This window comes from Salminus brasiliensis, chromosome 4 (assembly GCF_030463535.1).
Source record: "Salminus brasiliensis chromosome 4, fSalBra1.hap2, whole genome shotgun sequence".
In the NCBI taxonomy this organism is placed as follows: Eukaryota; Metazoa; Chordata; class Actinopteri; order Characiformes; family Bryconidae; genus Salminus; species Salminus brasiliensis.
The window spans coordinates 38,887,662-38,914,972 of NC_132881.1; the positions used below are offsets into that span (position 1 = coordinate 38,887,662).

Consider the following 27,311-nt stretch of genomic DNA (forward strand, 5'->3'; position numbering starts at 1 on the left):
TTCAGTGTGTAATCCTACAGGGGGGCTTAAATTTAGAAGACAGCGTGAGAAATACATGCATTGGCACTTCCAAAATGATTCTGTGTATACAATATACAGGACAGTCATTTATTTTACAAGAAATTCCTTTGGAATCAATAAACTATTCTGATTGTTAGTGAATAATTTGACCATGCTGGTGTGGTAGCATCCCATACTCGAGTTTTCAGTCCTAGGGTCAGTCCTAGGGACCTCATGCGCTACATTTTATGTTATTTTATTCTAGACAACATGCTTATAAACTAGTTAATGACTTCAATTGGCTGTGCTGGATGAGAGAAAGCACAAAAAAATGTAGAATGCAAAGTTTTCAAAACAGGAACCCTGCTATACATCATACACTGTATAGACAAAAGTACTGGGACACCTGTAAAATCTTGGTTTCTTGTGAAATCAAGGCTATTAAAAAACATGTATCCTGCTTTTTTATGGAGTAACTGTCTCTACTGTCTAGGGAAGAAGGTTTTCTACTAGATTTTTGAGCATTGCTGTGAGGATTGGATTGCATTCAGGATATTGGATGATCTCCACTCCATCTCACCATCCCCAACTCATCCCAAAAGTATTGGATGCATCACCATCATTCCAGAGATCACAGATCTACTGGCCCACAGCTCAATGTCCACACCTAGCATTAGGCATGGTGCCAAGAGGTTCATCTGTAACTGCTCCAGAGCATCTTATTCTATTGGCAATACTTCTCTAAAGGGATTAGACAAACTGTGCGTGCATTTGTGCTGTGTGATGCAAGGACCTGTATTCACAATCTCCCAAACCCTCTTGATCGAGGGGGTAGAAAAGTCACATGGCCCTTAAATGGTCAAAGCGACAGCAGTTCGCAGTTTACATGTGTTACCCTCCTTGCTGCTCATACGCAGCTTGCTACAGGGCTAGTCTAAATGCACTCATGAAATTCCAGTGGACACCTCCCCCTCTAACTCAGCCTGTCCATGCCATTCTCTCTGCCTGCCCATGCAAACCTGCTCGCTCAGAGCAGACAAAGGGAAGGGGGGAGGCCAGAAAGGGGCAATTACACTTATAGCTAGAGAGTGACATTCAATAGCGAGGTCAGCTGCTCATCTGATGAGCTGACATGGAACATGGTAAATAGCGAAAGGGAGTGGGTCTGAACAAACCTCCCGCCTGCACAAACAAGCCTGAGGCTACTCAGACAGTAATTCATGTGTCTTCTTATGGAAGCACAGATTTTCAACAGATTGATTAAAAGCTGTGGAAAAATCTTCTTGCATTAAAGCTTAAATTGAGTCAAAAAACAAAATCACACATAAGGCTATATCCTATAGATGTATAAATACCACTTTCTTGCCCAGCGCTGATATTGAGACCCTGAGTATCAGCCGGAAACAATCACAATGAGCCGTTTTTCATTTAAGCACTTAAGATGAGCATCTAAAAGCAGGCCATCACGCTGAAAGCGCTTAATCACTCTTACTACTCCACAGGAAAAGACACACAGATAACAGCTTGACATCACACAGTGTGAGTGTGTACCATTTCAGACTAGATTTGTTACAGAATGGATCAGATTCACTCTTTTTTTGTCTTTTCGAATATCCGATCCCATATTTTATACTAATATCAGTCATCACTGATACAGGATATCAGATCAGTGGTCATTTTGGACAGATTGTAGTATACTACTGGAGGTTTATGTGTATGTGTGTATAGAGGGGGCAGTGTGGCTTCTGTGGTCTAATTACACCATTAAAGGACAAACTGCTTATTGCACAGATGGAATGCTGACATGGCAGAGTAAGACAAATGGTGTAATTAGAAAATTAATCAAATTATAGCCAATAATCTAGAAAAGTGCATTTTCTGAAGGAAACACAATGTTTCCAGGCAGGCTGGGGGCTCCAGGCAGGCAAGGGTGTTGCTATGTGGTCACTATGGGGGAAATACTTTTTGCAAGATATTTGTTATGGGTGGACTCGTGGCTGTCTGCCACTATTAATATCACCACTATTAACTTTCTGTTGTATCTGGTTTGGTAATTTTTATCATTAATGTTTAAATAGTTCTGACCAGAGGAGGATGGGTCGGGTCCCCCTTGTGAGTCTTGGTTCCTCCCAAGGTTTCTTCCTCCAGCTCTGAGGGAGTTTTTCCTTGCCACTGTCGCCGTTGGCTTGCTCACGGGGGGTCTTTGATCCTTCATGTTATTTCTTCTTTCTTCTCTGTCTCTGTCCTTTATTAAGTACTAATTATGTAAAGCTGCTTTATGACTACAACAGTTGTAAAAAGCGCTATACAAATAAATCTGACTTGACTTGACTTGACTTGACTTGTTATGGTATACCAGGTGTTTGCTATGGGATTGCTAGGTGGTTGCTATGTTGTGTCTAGAAGTTTGCTACTTTACATACACTGATTTATGTCTAAACATGATCATTAATCACCAAATACCCAGAGCATCAAAACTTTATTATGCTTATATTAAAACAACAACAAAGGAAAAAACACATGGGCATTTTCATACTCGCTGCATTCTGCATTAAAATCAACCTTAACCTCTTAACTATGCACAGTGTTTTAGCTTTGTAATGGGGTGTATGAGGCAATATCCTTTATTAGTCCCACAACAGGGAAATTGGCAATAATATAGAGTACTCTATAAAAAATAGACCCCCCCCCCAATAATCCAACTCAGTTTATCCAGTCCAGCAATAATTATGTCTCTCTATAATGCTGCCGAGCCACAGCTGTGATAAGAGCAGCTCCTTTCCCGCTGCCATCCTCAGACAGGATAAATTCCACCTCACACTGAGGGGCAAGCTCCTTCACAGTCTCCTTAAGGATTCTGGAGAAGCTGTGGAGAGAGAGAGAAGATACGCTTTCTGTAATGGAAGGGTGTGAAACCAAACAAGTGCATTTCTACACCTGGGGGTCTGAATCCCATCAGTAAGAACCTCATGCTCCAACACAGATGACTTGGCTACTACGAGGCCTGGTTATCACCTCATGAGATGATTCAGGTGTGTTAGAGCAGAGGAACTTAAAGAACTTCATTGGCTGCACTGCTCATAGCTAAGACCAAGAACCACTGCCCTTTACACTGGTTTACTCACTGTGGGTGGAGTTTGTAGAGTGTGCCATCCACCCCCACCGTGATGTCCATCTTGTCCAGTCCTCGGTTCTCCCGTATTTTGTCCACAATAGCAGCCATTCCTGCTCCACAGAGCTGTGCGGCTCGGTGGGACACAGCCCCGCACACTTCCTTCACGATGATACTGTCATCACACGTGCTGTCCAGACCCAGGTGCTGCAGAATGGACCTCACTTGCAGTAGTGCCAGACGGTCACTAGGGGAGCCCAGTAGTAGGTTATGCAGCAGAACAGAGAGTCACAATAACATCGATGTAGTTTGATAAGTAAGTGATTATTGGAAAGCATTGAATTTACACCTACACAGGTTAATAAACCAGGTTTATCAAGTGATTCACAGTGTTTTGAATGCTGGTATGCTGGTCACTATGGATGGATAATCCAATGGAGACTGATATGATGGACACCAGCATAAATTTGAACTCCCCTATATTGGTCAACCAGCACCAGACCAGCATAAACCAGCATAAACCAGCATAGACCAGAATTTGTTGTGTTTTGAAGTCCACCATATTGGTCAACCAGCACCAAATCAGCATAAACCATAATTTGTTGTGGTTTGAAGACTGCCATATTGGCCAACCAGCACCAGACCAGCATAGACCAGCATTTGTTGTGGTTTGAAGACTGCCATATTGGCCAACCAGCACCAGACCAGCATAGACCAGCATTTGTTGTGGTTTGAAGACTGCCATATGAGTCAACCAGCACCAGGCCAGAATTAACCAGCTCAAAACACACAAAGTATGCCAAATCAAGTATAAAAAAAACCTCCCAACACCAGAAAATCAAAGACAAAAGAAAACACTACATAGGGTCACAAGTACAGCTACTAAGCAAAAGATTAAAATCTGCATCTTAAAATTGCTTAGTTTGAGACAGTTCTAATGTTGGCTGTATGGTTACTATATATAGTAAAACAAACACAGTGAAAAAGCACTAGAACACAGGAGGAGATGACAGCTAGAAATGCCAATGTTTTTTATGGCCTACAGATCATGTCCCACCTGTTTCACAGTATCACAATTCTTACAGCTATAATTCCCTTATTAAGCCTCTTTGGATGCCTGTGGGAAGCACGTTCTGGTGAATTACCTTTCAATCTGTGAGAGGAACTTGGTCTCAAAGATGCCCCTTGTCTTCAGAGGCTCTGTAATGCGGCCACGGAACAACAGACCCCGCCTGGTTAGATCTATAAGAATCTGCCTGACAATCTCTCCCAGGTACATCCCACTGGTCATCTTCTCGAACCTGCAGAAAAATGATAAAAAAGATATCAGCATGTAAACCAGGCTACAGAATGGTTCCTGTCCCCTTCCTGCACTTATCCTGCAATATCAGCTATGATATTGTAAGTTGTATGTTGTATTGTATGATATGTTGTAAGCAACACAGCATCTAAAATGAACAACCTAAAATTTGAAAGTTGCTTTAGAGAGCCACCACTCTAGCAATTTATTATACTGCAGCGCCCCCAAGTGGACAAATATTACATCTTGACACTGAAATAGTGGCATAACAGACCACAAATCTAAAGGCTCTCAGGACTGAGCAACTTGTTTATATACGGAATAAGCCTATGTTTCATATGCAGCTCAATAAAATCATAAAGCAGAGATATCTATAATTGAAATCAAGACATCAAGACCCCCCTCACCAATTTGAATAAAGAAATCAGCACAGCTGCTCCCACCTTTGTTTCCCCACATTTAGGGAGCCTTCATCCACCTCCCGATCGAACCTGGTGCGAATATCCTCAATGTTGTCATTGTCCCCAAAACCACCCCACTCTGTGTTGATACACATCTGCCCCTGGTCCCCCTCCACTACTTCAACATTCTTCATGTCCTCCATGTAACACACATTGCTGCCCGTTCCTGTAAGGCCAGGAAACACATGGTGAAAACCAAACAAAAACTCCACCAGGGCCTTTTTTTTATTATACTACTTCACCATTTGCAGAGTAACATGCATATAATGTGTCATTGATGGGAAAAGCTGACATAATAATGGTATATGGGTATTTAGGAGCTTTTGGAGTTTTGGGGACTTTTGGGGACAGGAGCTTCGGTTTGAAACCATACCAGCAATTAGTCCGATCTCACACTTAGGATCTTCATAAGCGCAGGTCATCATCGTGCCAACTGTGTCGTTCACCACAGCAACAATATCAAGGTCAAATTCCTAAACAGACAGAAAATAATAGTTCCTTAATAGAAGCAGCAGTTCTACAAATGAGATTAAATCCAGCATATAATCCAGCACAAGGCTTATCGGGTGCTCTCAGTCAGCAGTGGGGAGTACTGACTGACAGTGATCTGAGGAAGGTCAATCCACAAAAAGCTGACACCCAAGGCTTACTTATGCACAAATGCAACAAAGTCTATGCCATCTAGGCCAAACGCACAAGAAAGACGACTGTGGCTCAAGTTAAAGAAATCTGTAATGATGGTTTTTGGGAGGAATGTGCCGTACACTCCACTGCATGGCTGCAGACCAGTAAGAGTGCCCATGCTAACACCTGTCCACTGTTAAAGGTGTCTACAGTGGGTTGGGAACAATGGAAGATCACCCGGGCTGACCGGACCTGTTGTCTTTTACATCACTTGGACAGTCAGGTAACAACAAATCTTTTTTGAAGCTAAATTACCATATATGGACATTATGTTTTGAAACCTGTGTCCTCCTATATTCATCTCTTTTGTTTTAACAAAGCAGGGAATGGTATGGGCCAGCACAGGTCATGCTGTATGAGTGCTGTCATCTTACATTTCGTCTCTTAATGGCCTCCCTCAGCATATCCACCACGTCATGCCCCTCACAGTCAGTGGCTTTGAAGCCCTTCGTCCAGCTCACCAAAGTTCCCTAAACATGGAAATGATACAATGGACAACAGTTGGGAAAATAAACACTGAGAGACTTTGAAATGCCTGCTGGGTTTTAAAAAGTCACATAGCAAACTGTACAGAGTTTGTTGCTACTGTACTTCACTTTAAACCAGGAAAAAAAACATTTGACATTGTAGTGTTTAAAACATCTCTCAATCACCTACTCCTACAGTTAAACCACAGTCATCATATATAAATTAAGCCACCTTGATTATTGAGCAACACATCTGATAAGTACTAGCATTGCCTACCTTGTCTATTCCAGTCTGACTGCATGGGAAAGAGAAGGTGAAACCAAGTGGCAGGCAGGTGTTCTTCATCCCCATATAGTCCAGAAAATCAGAGATACACTGCACTATGTGATCGAACAGCTGAGGGGGGAAAAAAGGGAAAGAATACAAAAATTAATGATCATTAATTGTCACTGTTGTTAAAGTGATGCCATAAATGAACCACTTTTGGTTCAATAAGTAAGTATTTTTGTAAAAGCCTTTGCATGAGTTTTTAAAAGGTTCCTCGTGCAAACATCTCTGTTACAAATGGTTCTTCATGGAACCAAAAAAAAAAAGGTTCTTCTATGGCATCACTAATCAAAACCCTTTTGTAGTACCTTTAGGCAAATTTTTCAGTCCTCCAGTTATTCAGGCTAAGACCTGTTACTCAGTAATGACTATAAATTAATCCATAACTACTGTGAAACTAACATATCGTCACTGTCACACAAAAACCTTGAATCTTCAAAATGTCAACTTTTCAGGAGGAAGAAAAAAAAAAACCTTCATAACCTTCAGTTATGAAGTCAATGTAAAAAGATTTAAAGTAATTTAAGTAAAGTAAAGATTTGAAGCATTTCTATTGGTCCATGCATCATACAATTTTGAATCTGCATACTAATAGAACAATTGCACTGTTCAAATTGTGTCAAAAAGTGAAAAATAAATAAATAAATAAATAAATAATTGAAAGAAAATTGAAATGTACTTTTTTGTGAGACAGCAGCGATATTAGACATGTTCTTATGAGAGTGAGGAACTGAAGTCTGGAGCTTTCCACAGGTCAATGAGTTTAAATCCTGTATTTGATTATGTTTAATATGATGAACCGAAGCGTTTCCATTTTTAAATAAATTGGCATGAATTTGATACCTCTTCTCCAGTGCCCTGCATGATCTCCAGTGGGATGGCGTAGATCTTATTGTACATGCGGACAGATTTGCGTATTCCGCTGCGGATCTTAACCACCAGCACCCGGAAATTGGTCCCACCCAGATCCAAGGCAAGGAATTTTCCTCTCTCTGAAGGAGCAGCAGCAAAGAGATAATATCATTACATCAGCAAATAGCTTATTTATCTCTAATTGCATCCTGAACTGTACAGCCAACAAGGTTTACAGACTTTGCTTTATTGCCCCTCCACAACACTAGCCAATGTAAGTCAAGGGTCACCAACTCTGGTACTGGAGGGCAGGAGTCCTACACAGCATGGTGATTTCTCTGCTTAAACATACCTACTTAAGCCGACAATTCACTGAGAAGTTGAATGAAGTGCTATTGAGTATGTAATTCATACTGAATACTCTGGTCCTCCAGGACCGGAACTGAACCACCATGTGTCTCCAGTGAGTGATGATCCACCACCCAAATATTATGTGTACCTGAGAAAATTACCAATGAATGTATATGCAACTGGACATTGCTTCTTAGGAACTGTCTAAGACACCATAGCAACTTCTTGAGTACCATAGCCACTGCCTAGCAACACCCTAGCAACCACCTAGCAACTCCAACAAAATATTGCAATGTCTGTTTTCTACCAACTATCTAGCAAAAGCCTAGCAACACCATAGCTACTTAGCAACACCATAGCAATGCCAAGCAAAACCATTGCAAGCACGTGACAACCTATTAGCAACATCATAGCAACCACCTGGTGCACCATAGCAACTGCCTACCAACCGCATAGCAACACCCTAGTAACCACCTAGCAACACCATTGCACCCATCTAACAACATCATAGCAAATATTTAGCAACGTCCTAATAACCACCTAGAAACAACCTAGTAACCCCATAGCAACCGCCTTGCGAGAACAGCTTCAAGGCCTAGCAACTGCCTGGAGTGGGAACTCCTTCAGGGAATGCATTACAGTATGTAACCATTATGGATGTCTAAGTTCACTCTGCAGGCTGCTCCTACCTGTCCCGTCTGGGGTCCTGTAAACATAGGAAGGCAGCATTTTCACTGAGGCGGAGTCATGAGAGTCCTTCCTCAGGCCGCGCTCCAACTCCACCCGCATCTTCTCCTTCACCTGCTGGAGCTGGGCGGAACTGAGAGCGAAGTCTGTGAGTGTGTCGTTGATTTCTTTGCGCTGGGATGCTATCCGCTGTGCCACTGCTGTTACCATGGCCGCCCCCTTTCCACTGCCACTCTCCGACAGCACAAAGCGCACATGACACTCAGGCACCAGGCGTCGAACCACCTTGTGGAGCCTCTTTGAATACCTACAGGTTGTGTAACACAAGTGCATCAGGTTCATTTGTGTGACTGTTAATTAGGGGTGAACACATGCATCAGTCTAGAGGTGATAGTTCAACTGCCTGTGTCAATCTGTGATGTTATGATCAAATAGAGGATTCACTGTTTTATGGAGTGTGCTAACGTACTGAGGGTGAGTTCTGTAGACTGTCCCATCCATGCCAACCGTTGTTCTCAAGCTCTTCAGCTTCTTGTTCTCTCGGATGCGGGTGAGGATGGAAGCTAGAGCAGCAGCACACAGGTTAGCCGACCTAAAGGACACGATGGTGCAGACATGCTGGACAGCAATACAGTCGTCCTCGGTGGGACTGAGGCCCAATTCAATTAGGATTTCTTCTGTGTTCTTCAGGCCATCTTTGTATCTGAAAAAAGAGACCAAACCAATTATACAGCTGTAACATATACTGTATATCTTGCCACATTAGATTTAGATGGCTGTTTATTTAGGTAGCCCTTGGAGTAAAGCCGATAAAGCCTATTACTTATTATACTTATTATTAAGTCAATAATAAACATTTCTGACATTTTTACAGTTAAATAGCAGTTTAGATCAGTTTGCATTAGATTGAAGTCCTGAGTCTAATATTCTACTCACAAATACGTTAACAGAGTTTCTGGTCTGTTGGAGACTCTTGATAGCTTGAAAGCATGGTATAGAGTAACAATCATCCAAAAAATGCTTAAAGAATAACTTACTCTTCTATCATGCAGACATGCTTGGTCTGAAATTTTCCCTTGGTCCGAAGAGCATCTGAAACTTTGCCCTTGAAGAGCAATCTTTGCTTTGCCATCTTCAGAAGAATAAGCCTCACCAGCTCTCCCATATACATCCCACTCACCATCTTCTCAAACCTTGAGGACAGAAGAACAGGCAAACGCACATCTATCTCCATCTTCATCCCTCAGACAAATCATAGATTGTTAAACAAACATCAGGTTAAGGGAGGAATGGTGCCATCTAGATGCCAATAGATGGTATCACGTTAGGTGGATGGTCCACTATAGATGCTTAGTAGATGATCACCTTACATTCTGAACAACTGAATATATATTTTAACTAAATGTAAATGGTTGTCTACTAACACTTACACCTACACCTTAACCATAACCTTGAATCAACCCTAAAACCTAACCCTAACCTTAAGCTTAACCTTAAATCTAACCCTAAAAGGGTTATAGAGTTTAATTAAGCATCTACAATGGACCACCCAAGCAAAGTGTTACTGAATAGATACCTGCTGAACAGCACACAGGGTTTAATACTGTGGTATATCATTAAGCCCTGTTGTGTTGTGTCGTGTAATGATACAATATACCATTACACTTTAACTTGTAGGAGTTCCATGTTGAGCTAAACAGGTTTAAAGGCAGTCAGGATCATTTTGTAGCTATTACACATCAAACTCTGGTGAAGTGCTATTCCGTGCTGAAGGAAGGGATGAGGTGTTTAAATCTGTAAGCCTCCCCGGGGCTGAGAAAAGGCTCTTGTTCGGGCACTCAAACCAGAAGTGCTCTTCTAGCGATAGTGGGATGCTTGTAGCATTGAGCAGAGGTGGCTAGAGTAGCCTAAACCTAATATCAAGATTCAAAATGAAAAGATGCTCATGATTACAACGTGGTTGCACATAAATAATATATGTTACATAAAGCCCACTTTTTTAGTTACTTCTTTTGACAAGAAGTGTATTTTATTCATTTGCAACCTCATGACACATTTGAATCATATGAACTCAAAGCACCATCTTTTTCAGTGTATCTTTAAAAAAGAATAAATAATAAGATGAGTTAGATAGCACAGCATTTCTAGGTTGAGCAAATTATTCTGCTCAAGCTATGATGGATAAGATCACATTTAGTCATTTTTCTTCCAAATTACTTTCAGTTTTCATTGGTTTGATTTCTTAAAGGTCTTAATTTCCAAAGAGGTATTAAGGTATTAATTGGCATCAGTGCGGTACAAAAACATCTCGTTTCTCTTATCAAAATGATGAAATTGCTAAAATAGCTCATCTTTCCCTGCTCTTTCCTAGCAGATCAGTGCTGGAATGGCTTGGTATATCTAGCCTCTTTTAGCATGGAAATATTTGTTAAGGAATATTCTGTTCTTTCTGGATAATTTTGGTTCAAAATAAATAACTTAAGTTTAAAAGTCTAAGATGTGACCATTAAAAAGATTCTGTAAATGTAATTAGCTCCTACACCATTTATTCACTGAGCAACTGAATACTAAATATTTATGTCATCAATTTCAGTAGCCCCATCATTTCTTTTTTGGTTCACTCTTTCAATTCTAAAGGCCTGGGGGTTGGCCCAGACGTCCCTGCCTTGCTCTCCTAATTACATTCCTTACCGTTTTATAAATGACTGAATAATTCATAAACACACAGTGTCACATTTTTGATCTGCAATATCTCAATCCAGTTGTCACACTCACAGTAGTTACTGCATACTAAGCCTTATGACTAATGGCTGATTAAAGATAAGGCCAGTGTTAAAGGGGATAATAAAAACATACAGTTGTTTTCCAGGGTTGATGGAGGCTGCATCGATTTCACGGTCAAAATTCGTGATGAAATCATCGAGGGCCCCATCGTCTCCGAAAGCTCCCCACTCTGTGTTGATGCACATCCGGCCCTCGTCACCCTCCACCAGATCAATGTGTCTCAGCTCCTCCATGTAGCACGCATTAGTGCCTGAACCTGGAAATACAGGCACACACAGATTGGGCCATTATCTCTGCTGAGCATTTGAGCAGAGGGTTTACCAAAGGCTTTGCAGTGAAGAACAGTTTGAATTGAGCAGTCCATTTGTACTTCATGTAGATATGAGTCTAGTTGACATTCATGCTTCGCTTTGCTTTGAGGAGACTCCTGTCGTTATAACCTGTTCTGATCATTGGTCCTCATTCACCTTCAAGATTTTTCCTAAATGTGTTTTTGAAAATACGTTTACATTTAAGGCATTTAGCAGACGCTGTTATCCAAAGTGCTTCACTGTTTACCCAAGAAAAACCTCAGCTAGTTTGAATATACTAATAATTCAAAGATTCCTCAAAGTTAAGACACTACTAAACACAAGTCAGTAAGGTGACCACTCTGCTATTTGCCCAAGTACTCTCTGAAGAGGAGGGTCTTCAGTCTGGGTTTGAGGACAGCGAGCGTTGGACTCTGCTGTTCGGACACCCAGGGGAAGCTCGTTCCACCACTTTGGTGCCATGACAGAAAAAAGCCTGGACGCTTGTCTTCCGTGGATTTTGAGGGATGGCGGGTCGAGCCGAGCCGTACTTGAAGCTCGAAAATATGTCTGCTCTTATAATGATGGATCCTACAATGACTGTCCTTGTAAATTTAACTAAACCCAAAAAGGAAAACATTGCTGAAGGTCAGAATCTTTGTAAACTCTGCATAAGTGGGTTTTAGGAAGACATTTCTTCTGAAGAACTGTTGGTGAATATGGTTCTGGTAGTATGGCATGGCAATTGCGGTCTCACCTATGATGACTCCCACCTCACAATGCTGGTCATCATATCCACAGGTCATCATGGTGCCTACTGTGTCATTGACAAGTGCCAGGACATCCACATCAATCCCCTGTTTCCATACACAGCATACACTGACTTTATACACTTAATTAGCATGTAGTTTCCTGTCAGTTTATTTACATATTTAAAAAACAACTATACAACAAAATAATTATTTTTCAAATGTTCATACCCCAACTTTGTTGATGGCTTGTCTCAGTGCCTCTACAACATTGGTGCCTTGAACACCTCTGGCCTTGTAGTTCTTTGTCCATGAGAGTAACACACCCTGGAACAATTCAGACCAGGACAGAATTAGAAAGTGACTTGTCCTAATTGATCACTGTATCGATGAGAGCCATAACCAGTGAGGCAGGGTTGCTGGGGGATGTAGCATCTCTGCCGGCACAGGGTAGGCTTGGATATTTTTGGAAAACAAGAGCTGTGTCCAAAACGGTGCCCTATAGAGCACTATTCTGGAGTTCTGCCATTTTGTAGTAGTGTCCAAAAACATAATGGGCAATTTTTATGGCACGATAACAATCCCATAATGTACAAAATCCCATAGTGTAGAAACTACACTTGCAGCGTTCACTACCTTGTCAAATCCTGTTCTCTATAATAGTGCTCTGTGTACTAGTAATTATCTGGATTATTGCATCTAAGAGACACAGCTTAAATCTACTGACTTAAAGCAGCATTATGTGATCATTCTTGTTTGAGGGGTCCTTCTACAGTCAAGAAGAGTAATTCACGCTTTTAACCACCCCTGGTGAGTAATATTCCAGAATTTTACACAAATATGACTTGGGTTATGCAGCATTACACAGTTCTTGCAAGTGCTGTCCTGCCTGCTTCACCAAAGGTACCCCGAAGAAGTAGCAACGATAAAGACTCATTATTATTCATTATTATAAGTCAGAGAAGAATCACAATGATTGAAATGCCTCAAACGCTACATAATGTTGTTTTAAAAGTACTGAATTAAGTTTAAAATAGAACAGATAGAACTTGGGGGGTGCTGGGGTGCTGCAACCTCCCCAGTCGGTGCAGACTAGGCCTCTATTTCTGGATTAAACTGAAAAAAAGTCACATAATGAATAATGAATGACACATAATAATGACTAATATTATGTATGCTAGTGTTTTGCAGAGCTGTCAGACAGATTGTTACGACAGATTGTACCTCATCTAGTTTAGACTGGAGACATGGGAAAGAGAAGGTGAAGCCCAGGGGTTTCTTCTTCTGGTTGATGTTATTCTTCTGCATGAAGGTTTTTAAAGATTCTGCCACATGATCAAAAAGCTGTGGGACAAATAGAGAAACATGAGCAGGGACAATTTCAACCATGCCAGCAATTATGTCTGGCTGATTGTTCTACAGTGCATAGTATACAGTGGGGAAAAAAAGGATTTATTCAGTCACCAATTGTGCAAGTTCTCCCACTTAAAACAATGAGAGAGGCCTGTAATTGACATCATAGGTAGACCTCAACTATGAGAGGCAAAATGAGAAAAAAAATTCTGAAAATCACATTGTTTTTAAATAATTTATTTGCAAATAATGGTGGAAAATAAGCATTTGGTCACCTACAAACAAGCAAGATTTCTTCTTTAAGAGGCTTCTCTGTCCTCCACTCATTACCTGTATTAATGGCACCTGTTTAAACCTATTAACAGTATAAAAGACACCTGCCCACAACCTCAAACAGTCACACTCCAAACTCCACTATGGTGAAGACCAAAGAGCTGTCGAAGGACACCAGAAACAAAATTGTAGACCTGCACCTGTTTTTATGGAATCAAAATTGGTTCCTCTATGGCATCGCTCAAATAACCTTTTGTAGCACCTTTATTTTTTTAAAAGGTAAAGGTGCACGTATTTGTCACTGTACAGTGTACACTGTACAGCGAAATGTGTCCTCCGCATTTAACTCATCACTAGTGAACTAGGGGAAGTGAGTACACACACACCCAGAGCGGTGGGCAGCCAACTCCAGCGCCCGGGGAGCAGAGAGGGTAAAAGGCCGGGAATCGAACCCACAACCCTGTTATTGATAGGCCGGCACTCTAACTGCTGAGCCACCACTGCCTTTTAGCATATAGTATGTTGTGTATCTAGTTATCCAAACTGACTTTTGTATTTTTTTTTTTTACACCATTAAATCTTAAGCTATCTTTTGGATTCTAGCCTATACAAGCTAGCTAAGGATATTTTCTGAGTGTACAGCCAAGCAATGTTATAAGTTGCTCTAAATAAGTGTCTGCTAAATGCCTTAAGTGTAAATGTACATTTAAATTAAATGAACCCTAGAAGGCAGTTTTAGAAAAACTCAAACCAGCCCGCCTGACACCAACACTCATGCCACGCAACATTACCTGAAGCCGATGACCCATATCTACATGTGTTTAAGCACTGCAGTGCTGCCACACAATTGAACTGCATGAGTGAGCAGGTGTACAGTAGGTGCTCAGTCGGTGTAAATGCTTTTGTAATTATAGAAACAAAATGTGATGGAAAGTACTTACATCCGTTCCTCTGCCATTTAAAACTTCCTCTGGGACTGGAAAGGTCTCACTCTCCATCTGAACTTTTCTCTTTCCATCCTCGGATACCTTCACCTGGAGCACTTTGAACCTAGAACCACCAAGATCCAGCGCCAGGAACTCACCCTTCTCTGCAAGGTGCACAATGACAAAGGATTTATTTTGGAGAACTTTAAATCAGTCACATTTAATCAGTGAATTGGGAATACATGTGGAAAACATGGCGACCATATAAGTGCACCTGAGCCGTGCGGAGTGGAGAACACATGTGTGGGCAGCATCTTCAGCGCTGCTGCAGCGTTACTCTCCCGTGATAGGCCTTTCTCCATCTCTTCCCTGAACCGGCCCGAAATATCCAAAAGCTGCTCATCTGAGAGACGCATGGCATACAGAAAGCGGTCCACCTGCCGAGAGACCAAGAAGTTATAAGCACATAATTTTTTTATATATATATAAAGTGGTTTCGGCTCCTGTTCTGGGGATACCCTGCACCTGCTCTAACACACCGGATTCCTCTCATGAAGGATTTGATCATTGTCTTATGAGCTGGACTTTACACATTTGAGCCTACAACTGGAGTGTTTTAGCCCACAGTATGGAGCAGGGTGGGCAATTCCTTACCTAGAGGCCAGGATTCCGGCACAGGTTTTTGCTTTTCCTGCTCAAGCACACCTGATTCAACTCACCTGTTAATTGCCAGGTTTAGTAGGTGTGTTAGAGCAGGGAAATCAGCAAAATGTACTGAACTCTGGCCACGCTACCCGCCCCTAATATAGAATCAGAACACCAATCAGAACAGAGGTTATTGAAATGTATATATCAGTCTAAAGGCATAGGAACAAACACAGCCTGTTTAACTGTAAGGGGCAGAGTTGGCAAATGGTAAATGTCCAAATGAAGTCCAACTGTTTTTAGTGCAAAATAACTTATACACTTAACAAGTGCATATATTATATAAGTGCACAGATATATGTAAGATATGGGCCCTGAAGGTGCTCCTGAAGGATTCAGGTTGGATGGTTTTGGTCCCTAGTTTCAATGCCTGGTCCTGGAGGACCCCCTGCCCTGTACATTTTAGTGGTTTCCTGCTCTAACACAATGCCCTCAACTAATGAAGAGCTGAATCAGGTGTGTTGGGACCAGGTAAAAACACTGCAACGTGCGGTGCAAATGCTGGTCCTGGAGGACCCTCTGCCCTAGCACTTTGCAGTGTTTGCAGAATGATGTAAACCACCATGTAGATAAAAAAAAGTCAAAGAAATAAAAATAAATAAACAAAAAGTGACTGGAAAGTGACAAAAACCTAAAATGAACCACCTAGCATAGTGTCATGCTATTATCTTCCATTATTTGTAATGCTGTAATGCCGTCACTCCTTCAATACAGTTAGTTATTTCCCCAGAAAAGCTGTGAAATCAGTGCTAAAGTCATGAAGCTAATGGTTTAGACGTCTTTTGCAATTATATGACTTTCCAATAGATAACATGGGCGCGCCTGTGTCATAAAGGCAGGTAAGGTTACGGAAGGAATGTGATTTTAAACAACGGTATAGCAGAAGAAAATGTTCAGTGGTAAGTGTGAAGAACAGTACAGCAACATGTTCTACAATCTGTCCCAAGAAAAGAGTCAGTAAACTTCATAGAGACAAATACTTCCCTATAAACGTTGAGTGAAAGGGCAAGGTCCTTGGCCTGCACTTTCTTTCCACACACCAATCAGATGTGACATAAGAGAGTTAATGATTCGCCGGGCCGCTATGTAACCACATTCATCACCAGCATCAGGCGAGCTCTGCCGAGGAGGTGGACTGGCAAACGTGTCAGTGGGATTATACTAATTCAGACTGCCATCAGAGCACGGTTTCTCATTCAAGCGAGAGAAAACTCCAGAGTGGACCTCTGCTTGTAGGAACAATGGAAATTGTGAAGAGTTTCAGAAGAAACAGTGTCAGAAGAAAAGCTCAGAAGACCACATGCTGGAAATCAGTTAGACCTTCAGAAGTTCAGTCCCTACTTCAGACAGGTGTATTCACTCAAATGTGTAGAGCTGTGTGTATTTAAAGAGCCGGATATACTTAAACATTGATCACACATCAGTAAGAAATATTACCTTCTTGATCTGATCCTCCTGCAGCTTGGTGAAGTAAAAAGACAGCAAGTGCACAGCAAACATCTTGACGTCTTGTAGTGTCTCCTAATGTCTCACACCTACGCTTTACTTACTTAAGCAAACTATTAAAAAAAAACCCTCACACATCAGCTTTTCGCAGATTTCCCCCAGTGGTCTACTGAGCTGTGAGAGGTGTTCTCCTCCTAAGCCCAGCTCCTCTGCCTCTCCTCTGACGTGAAAGTTTTCTCCTGCTGCTTTTCCTGTGAGAGAGTTAAGCCCTTGTACTCTCTTCCCCTCCCCTCCCCTCCCTTACTCAGGCTAAATCATTAATGGCTCAGCCTCCCTCCTGGCCCTCCGCTCTTAGAGCTCTCCTAGCAATGCTTTTGGCTCTGCTCCAGTCACAGCCTTTTCCTTTGGGTCCTGCACAGTGGGCGCTTCATCAAAACAGTCACAGCACAACAATAGATTAAGAGAGACGTCCCAGGCCTGTGGTTTGAACCTGTAAAAACATCCTCAACAGGCAAAGGAAAAAGATGGAAAAACAGCTTTCAAGTGCTAATCGCCATTGAATGGAAGGGCTGAAGTGATCAGGACTCCATCTTAACTACAGGTGACCTTCAGCATTCTCCACATTGTTTGCAGATGTGCCCAAAGACCATTGATTAATGTCCCAGCAAAAGTAAGTAGTGAGGAGTTACGTTTAATCAGTTACGTTACTTATTTAACCTATTCAATTCCACATTTTCTCCAAATATGCAAGTAAATGGATTTGACTCCTTGGACAGCAGTGTTACACCTTACATACAGCTTTTCAGAAATTGTTAATGAAAATACATCAATATCATACACTTTCAATCCTGGTGGTAACTGTAAACATGGTTTAAACAGTGAACCGTCTTAAAAAGCAAGGCAGCATACTGTTACACTAAATGTCCAAATATTTGTGGACACCTCTTCTGATGAATGCATTCAGTTGTTTTAAAAGTTGCAACCATGGCTGACACAGATGTGCAAAGGCGTACACACACACACACACACACACACACACACATATATATATATATATATATATATATATATATATATATATATATATATATATATATACACAGCTTGTCTAGTCCCTTTAAAGAAGAATTGCCAATAGAATAGGACTCTCTGGAGCAGATCAACATGAACCTTTTGGGACCTTGTTTAGTGCCAGGCGTGGGTTAGAGGGGTATAAAGCGCCCGAGCATTGAGCTGTAGAGCAGCTGTAATAACGTGATGTGTGATCTGAAATGATGGTGCTCTGTCCAATACTTTTGGGATGAGGTGGGTGGGGAAAGAGGTGGCAGAAGTACTTAAGCACAAGTTTGGTGAAGTTTACAGATCATGCAGCATATTATGATGAACACAAGTGTAAATAATGGTTTATGGCAGAACTGCATGAATGTAAAATCATACAACATACACACATTGTAATCTCTGTGTTTCTGAGTCTCTGAGATGGACCGGTTCATATTCAGTTCACAGATGTTCTGATATCCTGAACATGTAATTAACACTAATAGCCTGTTTCTGTCCTTTTCCTAAGACCTTACTTTCACCAAATTTACTTTTACTGTTTTTCCAGTATTTCTTTGGTATCATAAATACATCAAAGTCATGTTTAATCTAGCAAAATAAAAACTAACACCACCCATCTGAAACCAACAACCTCTCCAGCCCTGTACTCTCTTCCTCAGACCACTGAAAACCTACTCGATCACTTTTATTTGGATCAAACCGGACGGTTAATCAGCAGTAACCTGGACTGAAGGCTGAAGAACACATTTAGCCTAGTTGAACAGTAGAACACTGCAGAAGTAGTTAGACACACACTTACAGAAGACCTTAAGGCACATGATGCCCAAAAAAAAAAAAAAAAAAAAGATGATGACCCTGATGATGTGCATCAATGAGCCTTGGGCACCCATGACCCAATCACCAGTTCACTGGTTTCCCTCCCATTTTGTAGGTTCTACTTCCCACTGCAAGAAGACCTGCCTAATGTTTTTAAGATGCCCTGACCTGGTCATCTAGCCATCAGAATTTGGCTCTTTGTCAAAGTGGCTCAGATTCTTATGCTTGTCCACATTTTCTGCTATCAACACATCACCATTACTGCCCATTACTGTATAACCCACTTCTTGACCGGTGCCACTGTAATGCAATGGTGCTATTCACTTCACATCGCTTGTTGGGAAGTTTTAATCTTTTGGCTGATCATGTGCAAGTACAGCAGTCTCATTAGCATACCAATGACCAATGCTTTAACCTTTAAAAACCTTTAAATGTGGCAAATGAGACAGATCTGGCTTAATATTTTTAACATCTTTCTTCAGTTCATTCTTCAAGTAAACACTACTAGCTTGTGCCTAGTCTGAATTTATAGTTTATCCTGGAAAAAGATAAGATGCAAAAACAGAAGTGTATCAGTTCTGACTGGTCAAGTTGTCTCATGTATGTTTAAGAAAACTCATGTACCTTTTAGCACTTCACAATTACCAATTTCCATTTCTGGGTTTAATCAATGACCGGATCTGTGCTGCATTGTTACCAGTCACATCTTTGACATTTTAATATGTTAATGTAGACCAACAGGATCCAAACAGAGAAGAGACAAACTTCAGTTCTAGTGCTGGTAGGTTACGGACTATGTACTAAGAGGTTCCGCTATTCGAGCTGTTTGTAAAGATGCTTTTATTTGAGTATTGGTATAGACAACGTTACACATTTACCAGCACTTCAACTTTAGTGTAATTCACAGTGTGCAAAGTTTATACCTGCTTTTATCAGCATGGGTTTGTTGCTGGTTTCCATGGTGACGGTCCAAGGCAGGCAGACACAAAGCAAAAGGAGATGTCCCAAACCCACCTCAGTGCTAAGCCACAGCATTAGCCTGACCTCCACAGCACATGCAACCACACTGTTCATCATTATATAGACAAATACTTTAATTATTCTAAACAGCTTCTGAGAACATATTTGATAGGCAGTGCTTAAACACTGAGCAACTGCATGTTGTTACATAGTCTTTTAGCACTGGTTATTTAGCTATAGTGGGAGTTTTTGACCAAGTTTTGATCATTTTATAAATCTAGGACTACTAGTGCATTTAGTCATAAAAATCCTTTCTTAAGCTTTTCCATTAATATCAATCCATTTTGTTTGCTCACACTGCCTGTGGTTGCACAAAACGTGACTGCTGTCACAAGTGAAACATATCTAACATTTGCTTAACCCCCCCCCCCAGAAAAAAACAATTGGTCTTTTTGGCTTTCTCTTAAACTCCTAAATCATAGTGACAGTTAAAAAACTAGAGGAATTCCTTAATACTCAAGCTTAGTCTGGAATTATATTGGAATATGTGATATTTTTTTTTTGGTTGTTTTTGTCTTGTTTTTTTTATATAAAAATAAAAATAATAAAATGAGAGGGGGAAAAAATTGAGGAAAAGAAGGTTTAGGTTGTAACGACATGAGGGATAGACATACATTGGAACCACAACTGTTTGTTTTTCCTTAACCGATCCCATATAGGTTTGTCCAATTATACGGTCACTACCATAAATACTTTACATTGAAAGAACCCTTGCTTGCTAATGACTGAAGAGCAATTGTCTCTTCCCAGTTCTTCTGAACCTTCCTACATGGTCTCATTTGACAAAGACATCCTGCAAGTTCACCAAGTAAATTTATAGTTTTAACATATAAAAATCAGCCACTGGGTTAGCCAGTCAACCCTCAATTATTTTTAATTTTTTGTTTTCTTGAAAAACAATTAAAGTGTTTTATTTTGAGCCTCGCATCCCTGACACAGTCTAAAGCTTCAGGAAAGCACAACCACAGAGCCATTCAAAAAGTCCCCGTACACTTCATATACAGTACACTACTCTCGCTTTGTTAAACAACATCCTACATAAACATAAAAAGTCAGCCTGTCTCACTTCTTCTTTTTGTGAGCAGTCCCTCTGTGAAGGTTTCCAGACCACTCCTTCTGCAGCTGCTGCAGGAGCTCTTGTGTGAGCAGTCCTTCCTGCACCAGGCGTGAGCCCAGGGAGGGGTCCGTGGTCACGTCACTCTCTTTCTTGGCAGCCTGAACTTTTGAGGCCCTGCCTCTTCTCAGTGCTAGCGAAGATGACAGGTGCCTCTGGCCAGGGGTTTTTGATTCAGAGCCTGGGTTGGGAGACTGGGCCTCTGCGGTTCGAATAAGCCGTGTGATGTTACGCACGCCAATCTGGATTATGGCATCCAGCTCCTGCTGGATTTCACGGATGAGGTTAGCATCAGGAAACATGTCCATGAAGCGATAGCTGGAAGAGGAAAGCAGAGAGAAAACCAATTAGACTGACTGAGGACTCATTAGCAAGTGAATAACCCAAAGCTCTCTGGTGAGGAACAGCCAAAGGCAGACACTAAAGGAGAGCAGCAGAGACTTGCCTGAGCCAGAGGTAGAGATCCAGCACATCGTGGACAGCCTCTAAATGGACCAGGTCCTTGATGTTTTTCGGGGCTACCAGGGGCCAACTGATGTGCCGACACACCCAGTCGAAAGTCAGTGGCTCATCTCTGCTGAACTGTCTGGCAAACTACAATCAAGCAAACAGACAAGCCACCTTAAACATGACTTAATACATAAAGCATATCAAGCATAAGCAGTCCTGTGTGGTGTAGTTACTCAAGGTGATCACATAAAACAAGCATAAGCTCTCCATCAGTGCCCTGCAAGCTCTGAAACACTTCAAGCGAACAACAGAAGGACTGTAGGTGTTGAATGCTGGACCACTCCGGTGAGATCACCACTCTGTTACCTTTAGGAAGGACGTGCAGACGTAAGGTTGTTTTCTGTTGATGGGGGCGGTGCAGAAGACGTAGCGAGATCGCAGGTTGAGGGGAATGTGCTGAATTATGTCTGCTAGGAACTTGAAGTCCTCAATGTTGCAGACAAAGTAAAGGCCATCCACTTGCGCGAGGCTCACAAAGATATCCTAAGAGACAGGAAACGGGTCAGCAAAATGATCGGTGTTGGCAACAGTAACATGGAGCAACTTTCAGAAGAGAAATACATACAATAAGATTAGAGAGCGTGGCCTCAGGAAGATGATATGCAAACATCTCGATCTGCTCTGCCGTGGGGTGCAGACCTGCTGCCTGTGATCAAACAGAAAAGAAAAACCACTTTAACAACTTCAGCAACTCAAGGTACTATTCAGAAAGATAGTAATAATAACCAAATTATTTGCCTTAGATAAAGAACTGACTGTCAATCTTGCTTAGAGCACAGGAACCTATGCAACTTTTGCACCCACCACAGCTCCTATTTCTCATACACTATATGGACAAAAGTACTGGGACACCTGCTCATTCATTTCTTTTAAAAGCAAGGATAGTACACTTACATAAAAATAAAATCAGTTTATCCTGCTTTTGTTGGATACTGTCTACTGTACATGAAAGGCTTTCTATTAGATCTTGTAGCATTGCTATGAGGATTCGATTGCATTCGGCGACAAGAGTGTTTGTTAGATCAGGACGTTGGATGATCACCATGCCACCTATTCCCCAACTTATCCCAAATGTACTGGGTCAGCAATGGGTGCAACTTAAAGCAGCTGAATGCATTCATTAGAAGGGGTGTCAAAGACTTGGGCACAGTGTACATTTCCTGTGATCACTTATGCACTTAAATCTCAATAACATACATATTTAACAGTACATGTTCAATTTATGAAATTCAAAATGGCCTTTGTAGATTTCATATTCCTTGCTCCAGAAAGCCCAAAGCCCAAAAATGTGGTTTATGAACTCAGATGAATAGTAAGTGAGCCTTACCTCAACAGGGTCCACAGACCTGCCCAGGATTTCCTTCAGCACAGGTAAATCATCTCTGTACATAGTGGTCACCATGCCCTCCTTGAATACTGAACTGAACCGTCCTGCACGCCCTGCGATCTGAAGGGCCTGGGAGGTGGTGATAGTGGACAGCTCCTTCTCTCCTTTCTCATTCACATTGTGCTTCACCAGGGAGTTAAAGATTATTCTCCTGATGCTCCTGGTCAGGAGAGACAACATACATGTATTGCTGAACTTGCAAATGAAGACTTGCATGGGTTAGATTAAGAAGGTATTAGGTTCAAGAGTGAACAACAAAACTGCCATTTAGTGGTCTGCATGGTCATGACTTAATATCTGCACCTGGCTGGTTTAACCACATATCTGCAAAATAGAGGGTCACTTCTGCCCTCTCATAGCCACAAAACCTAGCCCCAGGCTTGCCCAGACCCAGTCGCTCAATTAACAAACATACCCATGTTTAGCTAGTTGTCCTCATGTTTACTCAGTAGTTTTGATGCCATCACACAAACTCTGACCTGCAAACCTGTTTTAAAAATGTCAGGGGTCTCTAAGCACAACTGGCCTCACACTCCCAGTGTGAAGCTACCTAATGCGGCTGTCTGTTACCTGGTGTAAATTAACTGGCAGTGGCGCTTCCAGAACAATCAGCTGTACAAATGACACAGAATTGGATGTCCATGACTCCATGTCACCCACAGGCTTCGCTTAACCATTTAGACATTTACCTTCTTTGCATAAACAGGAAAAACATCTCTATGATTAACTCAAGTTATCAACATGCAAAATAACTCAAAACCTACTAACAAGTTCAAACCCATTCCAATAGCATCCGTGGCGACAAGGATCTTACAGGGGTCGTCTTGGTCGTTGAACTTTTTTGCTTGAGCCAGCTTTGTGCCTGTTAACAAAAACATTCATGTCACTAGTTGTCAGGTTGGATTGACTACATTCCAGCTTTAATATTACTTGATTTTAGAAACCGAATGTCTCTCACCAGGGGGCAGGCTGCCGTAAATAACAGCACACTCCAAGCCACGAACCTCTATCTGCCTACTCACAGAGTAAATATCATTCTTGCTAAAACACACAATGCAGTCACCAGGCTGCAGGTTGTCCAAATTCTCTACTGCCCTGTCTGAGATGGAGAACGGAGTCAGCCTCTCGTAGTTATGGACCTTGGGGATTAAGAAAAGGCTGTTATGAACTGGTCTAAGCATAGAAAGCGTATACCTAAATTATTATATGGTTATTACACAGCAAAGAAGCCTACTGACCACTAGATTATTGGTTTTATACAGCAATTATAACAATACCACCACCAGATTGTTTCAACGCTATTTGCCCACATTCTCAGCGCCACCTACCATATAGGAGCACTTTGTAGTTCTATAATTGTCTGTAGTCCAAGTCTGGATGCTTCCTTAGCCTCCTTTCACCCTGTTCTTTAGGGACCACTTGGGTGGTGAGTCATTCTCTGCACTTTAGAGACACTGACGTGTTGGTGTGTTGCGCTGGTACGAGTGGATCAGACAGCAGTGCTGCTGGAGTTTGTAAACACCATAGCATCACTGCTGGACTGAGAATAGCCTGCCAACAGCATTCCGTGGGCAGCATCCTGTGACCACTGAGGAAGGACTAGATGACCAACAAACTGTGCAGTAACACTCCAGCAGCACTGCTGTGTCTGAACCACTCGCACCAGTGCAACACACACTGCTAACATACACCATCGCCATGTCAGAGTCACTGCAGGGCTAAAAGTGACCCACCACAAAAAAAAAAATTGTTGCTAAATAAAGGAGGCTAAGGAAGTATGCAGAGAAACAGATGGATGACATTCTAATTATACGGGAAGTGGAGTTAAAAGTGATGGTCAATGAGCGGAGTTGGTGTTAAATGTTATGGCTGATGTGTGTATTTATAGCCTAGTGTGAAACAAAAAACAAACAAAAAAAACCCTAAAGTAAGGCTTGGGTTTGAGGTAGAACATGGAAAGCATAGGCTCTTCACAAGCCACTCACCTCCACCTCCTCACCAGTTGTAAGCATGAGCTCAGTGATGAAGTTAATGGCTGCAGCTTCACCACACACATGGATCTCCTTTGCACACAAACCTATCCACAAAGAGAGAGCAGATAATCAGAGCACGGCTGACATTTTAAGGTAAAGAACAACTTTAAGGGACAACTGCCATTGACATACTCACCCAAAAGAGCTCTAGTCCAGGCCCATCCTCTGGCCAGATCTTTGATCATCTGAATCTCATCTATGACCGCTACTTCACCTGAAAGCATTCACCACTCATAGTAAATGACCCACCGTAACGAAATGAAGTTTACAGTTAATCACTAAGGTGGAATACGAAATTCACAAATTCACTACTCACATGGTGTGGTGACACTGCACATCTCAATGGTACACGCTATATGATTAGCCGGTTTACCATCTAGATTCACAACGGTTCTCTCTTCTCCAGTCACTAGGTCACATGGTACACCCTAACAGAGTGTCATAATACAAATAAGCATCAACAACCAATGAAGTAACCATGCGCGTCAGATTTAGCCTGCAGCTCTGCCCAAACTGGATTTAGGAATGTTCCCAATAAGTGACCCAACATTGATTTTGATAAAATAATAATACATATGACCAATAATAATACAAAATGACCTAACAAATAATACATGACCAATAAAATGCATAATTTCTTGAGGTGCAACCAGTGCATTTAATGATTTCTATAATAAAATCAAAGTAATTTCAAGTTTATTCAACCATATTAAATATATATATATATAAAAAAATAATAATATATATATATATATATATATATATATATACACACACACACACACACACACACACACACACACACACACACACACACACACACTTTTTTATTTTATTAACGCAGAAACAGCTATGTAATCGTTTTTTGTTTGTTTTTTTCCACTGAAAGATTTTTTTTTTTGTTTTTAATATAGCCCTAGAGATAAGATGTATATGTACTTCCTCATGAAGCTTATGGTACTACAGTTTGATTGTAATAGTAGGGATTACTGATTCACACATTTGACATTTAGCACTGGGGCCGAGATAGCACTCTGCTGCTTTATTTAAGCACTGTTAATGATATGCTTCTTTCAAAACAACGTCACTCTATTGTTGTGTGCATGCAGTGCAATTAGACCTGACGTTACCACACCCTTAATGAGCACTCAACTTTCGCTTCATGTTTAACCACAACTAGTCGTTTCTCATAAAGAACAGAACTTACCGCAGCATTACTTTTCTCAGAGATCTCATGAGCCAGCAGCTTTAGAGGACCACAGTAAACTCCAGACTTGGCTTCCAGGTATCTCTGAATAGCATGATAGGTTTTACCACTATTGGTAGGGCCTGCATGGAAGATGATCTTCCGCTGAATAGCCCTGGCTTCTGGGTACCTACAAAACGTAAATCACATTAACACCACAAGTCTGAAGCAAGTTATAGAGAATTGAAATTAGGGCTGTCCCGATCAAGGTTTTTTTTTTAGCTTTCCAAAAAATGTGAAGTCTGTCTGCAGCAGCTAAGAATCGTGTCTATTAATAGCGCCTAGAGGACACCAGACTGCACCCCAGCAAACATTAGGATCGAAAGTGGATCGGAAGCTTAAAAGCAGATCAATTAAAAATGCCTGGATCGGCCCCATGATCCCAAGTCACTGGATCCCTAATTGAAATAGCCCATAACTTCCCCTACCAGTTGGCTGGGACGCGCAAATCACTAATTTTGCGCAAGTCATCCATGCAGTCCAGCATTGGAAAGATCTGCCTGGCGTGCCTCATAAAGTATGGGAAAATGTCATCCAAGTGGCCTGGAAAACAACGGAAAGATTAGCAGCAATTAAACAAGCTCATGATTAGTCACTTCGGTGTATCTGCAGGCTCGTGTTGTCCCACTACTCACCTGCTCCGCAGCAGATATCACTGAGAATGATGTGCAGATCAGCAGCAAGTGTGTCCTTCTCCACAACATGCTTCCTAAAACTGATGAAGGCTAGGTGGAAGAGTCGTGCTGCAGGCAAACAAAAAACACTGTATGGACGAAAGGCAAGGGACTAGACAAGCTCTGTGTGCGCATTTGCATGGACAAAAGTAACAGGACACCTGCTGATTTATTGTTCCTTCTAAAATCAAGGGTATTAATACATACAAACACCATTCTGCTTTTGTTGGAGCAAATGTCTCTACTTGATTGCATACAGCGACTAGACCATTAGTGAGGTCAGGATGTTAGATCATCATCACCCCACCTCATACCAAAAGAACTGTACCTGGGTACCTGATTGGTTTCTACTTAAAGGTTACATATAAACACAAACAGCAGAGACTACATTTACGGCATTTAGCAGACGCTCTTATCCAGAGCGACTTACAAAAGTGCTTCGCTATTTACCCAATAGCTAGTTAGAATAGACTAATAGTTCAAAGACACCTCTAAGCTTTAGACATTACTAACACAAGTCAATAAGGTGACCATAGTACTGTATTCGCTATTTGTCCAAGTACTCTCTGAAGAGGTGGGTCTTCAGTCTGCGTTTGAAGACCGCGAGCGACTCTGCTGTTCGGACACCCAGGGGAAGCTCGTTCCACCACTTCGGTGCAGGACAGAAAAAGTCTGGACACTTGT

At 41.5% G+C, this 27,311-nt stretch overlaps 2 protein-coding genes across 2 annotated transcripts in view; both read right to left on the reverse strand.

The window, feature by feature from the left end:
* Positions 1 to 2,460: 2,460 nt before the first annotated feature.
* Positions 2,461 to 16,993, reverse strand: hkdc1 (hexokinase domain containing 1). The gene is made up of 18 exons (XM_072678394.1): positions 16,760 to 16,993; positions 14,892 to 15,054; positions 14,633 to 14,781; positions 13,290 to 13,409; positions 12,297 to 12,392; positions 12,074 to 12,173; positions 11,099 to 11,282; positions 9,280 to 9,435; positions 8,712 to 8,945; positions 8,245 to 8,549; positions 7,196 to 7,344; positions 6,302 to 6,421; positions 5,932 to 6,027; positions 5,247 to 5,346; positions 4,856 to 5,039; positions 4,258 to 4,413; positions 3,126 to 3,359; positions 2,461 to 2,866 (listed from the first exon to the last, which is right to left on the reverse strand). Exons 1-18 carry the CDS (start codon positions 16,820 to 16,822, stop codon positions 2,728 to 2,730), a joined length of 2,748 nt encoding a protein of 915 aa, XP_072534495.1. The 5' UTR covers positions 16,823 to 16,993; the 3' UTR covers positions 2,461 to 2,727.
* Positions 16,994 to 17,479: 486 nt separating this feature from the next.
* The window catches only part of supv3l1 (SUV3-like helicase), a 15,931-nt gene continuing 6,099 nt past the window's right edge, over positions 17,480 to 27,311 (reverse strand). The window contains exons 3-15 of the mRNA XM_072678395.1: positions 26,589 to 26,696; positions 26,382 to 26,496; positions 25,915 to 26,083; positions 25,024 to 25,135; positions 24,844 to 24,921; positions 24,660 to 24,751; positions 23,633 to 23,813; positions 23,443 to 23,536; positions 22,615 to 22,834; positions 21,853 to 21,933; positions 21,594 to 21,770; positions 21,223 to 21,371; positions 17,480 to 21,095 (exon numbers count right to left, since the gene is read on the reverse strand). Of these exons, the coding sequence (XP_072534496.1) occupies positions 20,726 to 21,095; positions 21,223 to 21,371; positions 21,594 to 21,770; positions 21,853 to 21,933; positions 22,615 to 22,834; positions 23,443 to 23,536; positions 23,633 to 23,813; positions 24,660 to 24,751; positions 24,844 to 24,921; positions 25,024 to 25,135; positions 25,915 to 26,083; positions 26,382 to 26,496; positions 26,589 to 26,696 (1,946 nt within the window). The 3' untranslated portion in view covers positions 17,480 to 20,725. The remainder of the gene's footprint in view (positions 21,096 to 21,222; positions 21,372 to 21,593; positions 21,771 to 21,852; positions 21,934 to 22,614; positions 22,835 to 23,442; positions 23,537 to 23,632; positions 23,814 to 24,659; positions 24,752 to 24,843; positions 24,922 to 25,023; positions 25,136 to 25,914; positions 26,084 to 26,381; positions 26,497 to 26,588; positions 26,697 to 27,311) is intronic.